General features: G+C 43.1%; 1 protein-coding gene across 2 annotated transcripts in view; it reads left to right on the forward strand.

Moving 5' to 3' along the window:
* klhl5 (kelch-like family member 5) overlaps nucleotides 1–10,000 on the forward strand; it is a 58,880-nt gene that overhangs the window by 36,684 nt on the left and 12,196 nt on the right. For both annotated transcript variants that reach the window (XM_084076712.1, XM_084076711.1), the window contains exons 4-5: nucleotides 3,404–3,600; nucleotides 6,389–6,601. In XM_084076712.1, the coding sequence (XP_083932838.1) occupies nucleotides 3,404–3,600; nucleotides 6,389–6,601 (410 nt within the window). The remainder of the gene's footprint in view (nucleotides 1–3,403; nucleotides 3,601–6,388; nucleotides 6,602–10,000) is intronic.

The following is a 10,000-nucleotide window of genomic DNA, read 5'->3' on the forward strand; positions in this document are numbered from 1 at the left end:
CAGGAACTGGGAAAAAGAACCTGTGTTCCAATGGATCCAATGTAGTTATTATTATTTAGTCACAATCTCTTGTTAAAGGGGATTTTTTGACCACGGTTCTCTTACCTTTTCTATGATGTTATGATATCATAGGATGAATGGTACAGTAGAAAAAAATCATAACTCCATCCTGGGTCCGCCACAGCTTAAAACGTGCACCAATAGAGTACAGAAGTCCTGAAGTCACTCGTTCATCCCCAGGTTCGTAAAGTAATTTCGCTATGGAGAATAACATTGGGTCATCATAGAATCGTCTCATATAAGAATTGTGGTCCAAAAAAATAAACAAACTGTCCTGGCGATATTGTCAAGGAGGAGGTTCTGTATCGTTTATGATAGTCAGTCACTTATATTTGATACAGTCTGTTTCTGGCGAAAATTTAACTAATTCGGCGGAAGTAACATTAGCGCTTTCTCACCGTCAGTTGATGCTTCTAAATACGTCTATGGGGATTCAGAATGGGGGTGGAAAACCACGAACCAGGTAGACAAACAAAGGATGTGCAAATTACGTCAGACTTCGGTGCTCTATAGGCCTTGCGTTAAATCGCGTATTTATTCTTTTTGTGAGATCTGACGTTCATAGTGACAGAACACTATGCAACCCAAAAAAGAAAAAAAAACGGAAGTCTTGCTAGACGAGATTGAAATTGAAAAACTCGTCTAGCGAGACTTCCGTTTTTATTTCTGCATAACCCACACATAATCACTTTCAAACTGACCCCTTTTGGGCATGTCATTATAGGCGAAAACCTTCTAAACATTCTCTTCTCTTCTCTTCTCTTCTCTTCTCTTCTCTTCTCTTCTCTTCTCTTCTCTTCTCTTCTCTTCTCGTCTCCATAAAATAAATGTAGTAGGGGCTGCTAACCACAAAAAATGGCCAAATCGTTACGCGGCGGATAAAAGCACCAAATTTGATACAGATGTCCCTTGGGTCATCCTAAAACATCCTAGAAGGGGTGCCCAAAAAAATCTTAAACAGGAAGTGAGTTATGGACAAAATTCAAAATGGCCACCTAAGCTGTTGACCGTTGACTCAAAAGACACCAAAAGAATCTCCAAAAACCATAAAATTTGGCACATATGTCCCTTGGGTCATCCTAAGACATCCTAGAAGGGGTGCCCAAAGGAATCTGAAACAGGAAGTGAGTTATTGACGAAATTGAAAATGGCCGCCTAGTGTTGTCGATTGACTCAAAAGACAACTAAAGAATCTCATAAAAGCATACAATTTGGCACACATGTCCCTTTGGTCATCCTAAGACATCCTAGAAGGGGTGCCCAAAGAAATCTTAAACAGGAAGTGAGTTATTGACAAAATTGAAAATGACTGCCTACAGTGTTGTCGATTGACTCAACAGACAACTAAAGAATCTCATAAAAGCATACAATTTGGCATACATGTCCCTTGGGTCATCCTAAGACATCCTAGAAGGGGTGCCTGAAATGATCTGAAACAGGAAGTGAGTTATTGACTAAATTGAAAATGGCCGTGTACAGTGTTGACAGATGATGCAAAAGACACTCATAAAAAATAATCTCATAAAAGCATGACATTTGGTACAAATGTCCCTTAGGTGATCTGAATGCATCTTAAGGGGTGCCAAAAAAAGTTTTAATAGTCTCTCAATGGAAAACACTCCTCCCCCACGTGCTGCACTGCTACAACATTCAAATCGAGCAGTTTGCCAATCTGGCATTTGGTCCAGAAGCCTGAAAGCTATGCAATCTCTACCATCTCCTGACAAATATGGATGGATTAAAGTCGCTGATTCGTGGACACCTTTATGGACACTCTTGCCAGAGGCTGCCAAAGTTTGTAGAGAACTCAAGTGTGGCTGCAAAGCTGAGCCCTTCTGTTCGAGAAAGTGTAGATGCCGGGATGCTGGGTTACCTTGCAGAGCATTATGCCAATGTGCTGGTAATTGCGAAATGGCACACATGAATACATGTAGTTACTAAACACTAATCACAAAAAAACAGTAATGATCAAGAAGAAAATACATGAGAAGATAGAGTGTAAAACCAGCAAGAAGATGTAGAGTACAAAATAAATAAGATGCAGACAGTAAAATAAGAATATGCAGAGTAAGATAAGATGCAAAGTAAAATAAATAAGAATATGCAGAGAGTTAGATAAATAAAGAAGATTCAAAGAGTAAAATAAAACAAATAATGCAGAAAGTAAAATAAATAAGATGAAATAAAATAATAAATGATGTAGAAATGAAAACAGAAGGTAGACTACAAAATACGGCAGGTTATGCACTGCATAGCCTGTCGTATTGAGTCTGCATAATATGCAGACTGCCGTGGTCAACTGTTTAAACAGCCATTTAGAATTTCTTCAACATGGTCCCTTCCTGTTTAAAACCTCTTTGGGCACCCCTTGTAGGATGCGTTCAGATCACCCAAGGGACATTTGTACCACATTTCATGCTTTTATGAGATTCTTTAGGTATCTTGCATCATCTTTCACACTGTAGGTGGCCATTTTCAATTTAGTCAATAACTCACTTCCTGTTTCAGATTATTTTGAGCACCCCTTCTAGGATGTGTTAGGATGACCCAAGGGACATATATGCCAAATTGTATGCTTTTTCGAGATTCTATAGGCTTTTTGAGCCAATCGCCAACACTGTAGGCGGCCATTTTCAATTTTGTCAACAACTCACTTCCTGTTGAAGACTTTTTTGGGCACCCCTTCTAGGATGTCTTAGGATGACCCAAGGGACATGTGTGCCAAATGTTATGCTTTTTGGAGATTCTTTAGTTGTCTTCTGAGTCAATCGACAACACTAGGCGGCCATTTTCAATTTGGTCAATAACTCACTTCCTGTTTCAGATTTTTTTGGGCACCCCTTCTAGGATGTCTTAGGATGACCTAAGGGACATGTGTGCCAAATTTTATGGTTTTTGGAAATTCTTTTGGTGTCTTTTGAGTCAACGGTCAACAGTTTAGGTGGCCATTTTGGATTTTGTCCATAACTCACTTCCTGTTTAAGATTTTTTTGGGCACCCCTTCTAGGATGTTTTAGGATGACCCAAGGGACATCTGTATCAAATTTCATGCTTTTATCCGCCGCGTAACAATTTTTCACTTAGCAGCCCCTACTAATGGTGATACAGTACATACGTGCCAATCCCATGTCATTGATGGATAATAATGTCAATAGGATTGAAAGGATTTAAATTTGAATGCAGGCTGCAGCCTCAGTATTGGGATGAACCACCACAACAAGCTTGTAGAATAATCTCTCTCTCTCTCTCTCTCTCTCTCTCTCTCTCTCTCTCTCTCTCTCTCTCTCTCTCTCTCTCTCTCTCCCGTCCATCCACCTGTCCATCATCTCCATCCACCGTCCAGGTCGCTTGGAGTTGAGGGAGGACACCATCGAGTCTCTGCTGTCGGCCTCCTGTCTGTTACAGCTGTCAGCGGTGGTGCAGGCCTGCTGCTCCTTCCTGATGAAGCAGCTCCACCCCTCCAACTGTCTGGGCATCCGCTCCTACGCAGACGCACAGGGCTGCAATGACCTGCAGAGGGCCGCCCACGACTACACCATGGTGGGTGGGTGGTACGGCACAGTACAGTACAGTACAGTACACAAGTACACTACAGTACAGCACAGCTGCCTCACTCCTTGGTTAGTTCTACAGCAGCCGCAATGGTGGCAGAGCTACAGCAAAGGCCACCACTGCAGTCACTGCTAGAGCCAAGAGTGCGATTGATCATTATGAAGTAGTGGCTGGAAATTATGAAAACCCTGTGGCGGTTCTACAAAAAAAAATGTACAGGAGAAGAACTGAAGCAAACCATGGATGGAAACCTCATGTTTCCGAAACTGTTACTTTTATATATTTGAGTTTATAATAGCAAAAGTAGCTGATCTACAAGCTCTAGACGCGTTTTGAGCTTGAATATTTGCCATTTTTGCTATTTTCGTGTGACACTGTAGTATGATGAAGTAGGGCATTCATTTAAGAAAACACATAAAAAGTTAATATATGGAGATAAGAGGTTTCTGCCTGACAGCAACGTTATGCAAAACATTCCTGCATGCACCCCTTCCTGCGTACAAGCACACTATAATGCAGATTTGTGCACATAAGTTGTCACGCACGCACGCACACACACACTGGATGTTGTACTTAATTGTCTCCTCCAGGCCGAAGGTGTGGCAGAGACTATGTTTTGCACCCTGTCTGTCCGCTTTGTGTCCGTCTGTCTGCGAGCAGCTAATCTCCGGCACCGTTGGCCCGATTGCAGCGAAACTGTGCACACACACTCCCTGGGTGCCAGAGCAGAACCTCTGCCCCAAATGTCTTTTATAACGCCACCAGGAGGTGGAGCTATATTTTATCCAAACATCGCTCAGATTTTATCCAAATTTCACGCAAATCGGTACACATGATCTATATATAATAGTCATGTGATCAAGACAGATCTGTTTTATTTTTCATATTCCATCCTGATAGGCTAAGATTGACATCTAAAGTTTGCAGGAGTGGCCCGTTTTGAACAAAATGACGCAACTCATGAACGCAGTCCGATTGCGGTGAAACTTTGCACGCACATAAGCACTACGAACAAATGCCACCATTTTAACATTTCCCTATTATAGTGCCACCAGGAGGCGGATTTCTGCACAATTTCTTTTTTATATTACTCCTACAAATGTTGTCCAAACATCACGCAAATCGGTAGTCAAGTGATCAAGACAGATCCGTCTGATTTTTCATATTCCATCCTGATTGGCGAATTCCGAACACAATAACCTACCTGACCTGGCGGAGACCTGTGCTCCGAGGAGCACTTTTTCTAGTTTATACTCCGTTGCATGCTGGTGTCACGTGTCAAGCTCGATCTAAGCTCAGAATGCTTGTAGATCATCGGCTATTTCCGGCATGCAAAGCGCAACCCAGAATAAATCAGGCGTAACCATCTGTCCTTCTCCAAATCTTATTCATCAGCACCTCTGTTCTGTTCCTCCTCGCTCTATTTCCTCCATTTACATCCGTCTTTTTTCCTCCCTTCCCTCCATCCACCCTCCCTCCCTCTCTCTGCGAGGCATTAGCCTCTGACGGGGCTTTCAGTCAGTTTTTTCCACCCTGATGTTTTCCATGGCCAACAAATTGGTTTCTCATTCTTGACGCACCACATACCATCATCATCATCACCGCCACGACTCTGGCTCCACACAGCAGCGGGGTTGCTATGGTGACTGGGAAATAACCGCTTCATCATTTCTATTATTCTCTACAACTTGTGTTGTTGTTTGCATTCCCCCTCTCCTTTACTTCAGCATCCTTCTAGTTTCCATCCTCTCTCTTTGTCGGTCTCTCTCACTTCCTCTCTCTCTTCATCTATCCTCTCTTTTCTCTATCGTCTCTCTCTCTCTCTCTCTCTCTCTCTCTCTCTCTCTCTCTCTCTCTCTCTCTCTCTCTCTCTCTCTCTCTCTCGCTTTCTCTCTCTCTCTCTCTAAGAGGATTATTATTGACTGTAATCTGGGGTAATTATATAGTTTAGGTGGCTTCATCTGGTAGTGACTGGCTGCCTCTGTCTGTAATTCACTTACAAACACACAAACACCCACACACGCACGCTCACAGGATTAATACAGTCCATGTAAAAGCCATTCAGTGGACTGACTTGGTAGAGATGTGTGCCTGGGTGAGGTTTTCCATTTGCAGTTAAAACTCAGATCTTAAATTCCAATAGTGTGTGTTTGTCGGCATCCCTTGTTTATGACTTACTTTCAGCCTTCCGAAATGTACTGCCTCCGCTGTCCTGAGGGGGACAACCAGCAGTTATCAGTCACTGGAGCAGTGTGGTGGTTTACCAGCAGAAACACATTGCATTGTGTACACATTGTATTTTGGTGTTTTCACTGTTGTTTTGGTAGACAGGGATGTTTTTGGGAAACGAAAACAAACAGTGAAAACGCCAAAATACAGCGGGAGGGCAATGTGTTTCTGCAGGTAAACACCATCACACTACTCCAGTGGCTACCAACTGCTGGTATAGAGGGAATGGTGGGTCATTTATTTAAAAATAAAGTATATATATATATATATATATATATATATATATATATATATATATATATATATACTATATATATATATATATATATATATATATATATATATATATATATATATATATATATATATATATATATATATATATATAGTTTTGTTTTGAAAAACACAGGGCAAAATTACATACTATGCCATTAAATCTCTCATCCTCTCTCTCTCTCCATTCTCCCGCTCCTCTCTAATGTTGCCTCTCTCTCTCTCCATTCTCCCGCTCCTCTCTAATGTCTCTCTCTCTCCGACATTCAATTAGGAGCACTTTCTGGAGGTGGTTGGAGGCCAGGAGTTCCTCCTGCTCCCCATGGAGGAAATGGAGAGACTCCTCACCTCAGATGACATCAACGTTCCAGACGAGGAAACCGTGGTAACGGCACTGCTGAGCTGGGTCCTCCACGATCCTCCAGGCAGGAGCCCACATCTGGCCTCTCTGCTGGCTCACATCCGCATGCCACTGCTGCAAGCACAGGTCAGACATGCATATATTCACTGGTAATAGGTGGTGCATAAAAATTGCAGTGCAGATGGCTAGATGGCTCTATTGATTAATGGCCTACTCATATAGACTCTATCAGTCAATAGAGCACCGAAGTCTGACGTAATTTTCGCATCCTACCTGGGTCGCGGTTCCCTCCCCCCATTCTGAATTCCCATAGACGTGTTTAATATCACGTCAAATAAGAACTGTGTTCCAAAAATAAACAAAGGACCCCGGCGGTTTGACTCTTATGAATATGAAGCATCAACTGACGGTGAGAAAACGCTAATGTTACTTCCGCCAAATTAGTTAAATATTTGCCAGAAACAGACTGTATCAAATATGAGTGACTGACTATCATAAACGATACAGATCCACCTCCCTGACAATATCGCGGAGACAGTTTCTTTTTTTTTGGACCACAATTCTTACAACCCAGGGGATGAGCGAGTGACGTCAGGACTGTGGTACTCTATTAGAGTTCTCAACAGGCCTGAAAATTAAGGTCCAGCCCGAACAGGGCCCGGCCCGAACAATTACCATAATTCTAGGCCCGAAAACCAGAAAATATGTGCTTAATGTTCTCAAAGTCTCGCATCCAACAAGCTTTGAACTGAGCAGATTGGACCTTCCCTTCCAGAGATAAACAACGGACACTTTCTCCGATTTTTGATGTTTGAGTTCTGGCCATTTTTTTGTTTTTTTCCCTTTTTTTTTTCACTGAACCCGAGGCTCGGCTCGGCCCGACTAATTAGCAAACGTCTATCTTATCCTATCTTATCCCATTAAAACTTGGAAAGCATCTGGGTCATTTTAGATTTAGCTATATATAGCACATTAGTTGGCTATTCAAACAGATATACAACGTTTGTGCAAATCTTTGAATATAAATTAATTTTGTAAGCGAACAGTTCAAATCTTTGCTTCTGGGGGTCCCTGGAACAACATATTTTGAAATGGTGTCGGCGGCCAAATACATATACTTTTTGAGGTCTTTGACATGAAAAGGTTAGAGAACCACTCAGATTTAAAAGACATTTGTAGAATCGGCCTCAGGTCTTAATGGGTTAATCTTATCTTATCTTATAATGTACATGTGTATACTGCACCCTACTTCTATTAACCCCTTCCCATTTTCTCATCTCGCTTCTCTATAGTCCATCTGTCTCTCTCACTGTCTCTCCATCTGTCCAACCTCTCATGCAATTAGATGTACTGGAGGTGGCAAGCCTGTGTGTGTGTGTGTGTGTGTGTGTGTGTGTGTGTGTGTGTGTGTGTGTGTTTTTCTCTCTTGCTCCCTCCGTCAAACACACTTTTCTAGAAGACCTGCTAATGAACAGTTTAATGTGAGGCAGAGCCTCACATTAAATGCGTAAGACGGTGGTCTCTCTCACACACACACACACACACACACACACACACACACACACACACACACACACACACACTTTTCCTTAATTGAGTGTGATTTCACTTTTAACTGCAATTAAAATATCTATTCTCCTCTGTCTTTGTCCTTGCTCTCTGCAAGGCCCGTGCTATGGTTGTCTGTCTTAAATCCTTTAAGATATATGGCTTTGGCCAGGCATAAAAGACACGGTAAGAGGCTGTTAAATAGAATTGTAATGAAAGCTAGGTGGCAGGGAAGGGGAACAAAGGAGCAGAGAGAGAGAGAGAGAGAGAGATGGAGAAAGGGAAAGAGCAGAGGACTGGAGCAGAGGTCGATATGAAGCAATCATTTCCCAGCACGCTGACAAACGAACGAGCCGTGTTGCTGTCAACACCAATAAAACAACAACCAATCAATAATCACCGCCGGCCAATGAATGAAACTTTCATGGAATTGAACATGGCCGTTGTCCCGCATCTCCCACACACACACACACACACACACACACACACACACACACACACACACACACACACACACACACACACACACACACACACACACACACACACACACACACACACACACACACACACACACACACGCTGAATTAGAAAACTTTTTAGCCATTGCATTGACTTACTTTCATTACATATCCCCTTGTCCTAACCTTAACCATAAAAGATACCTACCTCGTACCTTAAACGTATGAAACGGCAGTAAAATCAAAATGACAACAGCATGGGGACAGCATGACTAACTGAGGATAAGATTGGTCTGTCCTCACTTAGACATGCTGTCCCCCAGTCCGCTGTTTTAATGTCCACAATCTGTCCGAATATGTGGTTTGTGTCAGGACACAGACCACACACACGGATGTGTGCATGGATGTGTGCGCGCGCGCACACACACACACACACACACACACACACACACACACACACACACACGTGCACACACACACACACACACACACACACACACACACACACACACACACACACACACACACACACACACACACACACACACACACACACACACACACACACACACACACGTGCACACACAAACCCCACTTGGTCACAGCACGAGTCATCTGTAAGGAGACTCCACAGGCCATAAATCAAACAGATTTACAGGGTGGGTATGTAGGGGTGGTGGCTGTGGGTGGGGGCCATAAAAAGTCAAGATGGAGTGGGCAGGTGAGAGCTACATATCTCAGAGCTGCGGAGAGAAATGGAGGGGTGTGTGTGTGTGAATGAAATAGGCCAAGAGAAAGAGGTTGTGAGTAGGGTCTGTGTGTGTGTGTGTGTGTGTGTGTGTGTGTGTGTGTGTGTGTGTGTGTGTGTGTGTGTGTGTGTGTGTGTGTGTGTGTGTGTGTGTGTGTGTTGTGGTAGGGCAGAAAAAGAGGTGAGCAGTGCTGCACCCACCTGGTGTGCGATGGGTGGGGGGTGACGGGGAGGTCTTGAAGATAACTCCTTATCATCCTTTCCACATTCCCTTCCCTCACAGTATGGCGGATGAGTACCACAGGAGAGGACGTACACACACACACACACACACACACACACACACACACACACACACACACACACACACACACACGCTGCTGTTTAAGTCTCCCTTGCTGTGTGTATTCTCTCTCACACACACCAGTGAATAGGAGGCCGTTGTTGGGTCCCCAGGCGATAGGCTAGTGTAGGCTCACCCTGGTGTCTGTAAGCTGCTTATCCATTTGCCATGCAAGATTTTCTCATCTGCCTGTGAACAACACTTTCATATTCCACTCCACACAGCTGAAACTGCAACGAAAAAATGCAACTAGCGTCCCTATGCTGCCGCTGGGCATGTCATAAATAGACAAACATTCAACTAAAATATGCAAACATTCGATTAAAATAGCAGATGTACAAGCTCCCAAAGTGTTGCAAGTGTTGTGAGCTTGTAGGTCTTCTATTTTCACTACTTGATGTACAACAAAGTATATCGCCGATGTC

The sequence above is a fragment of the Gymnoscopelus microlampas genome (assembly GCF_963454915.1).
Source record: "Gymnoscopelus microlampas genome assembly, chromosome: 2".
Lineage (NCBI taxonomy): Eukaryota > Metazoa > Chordata > Actinopteri > Myctophiformes > Myctophidae > Gymnoscopelus > Gymnoscopelus microlampas.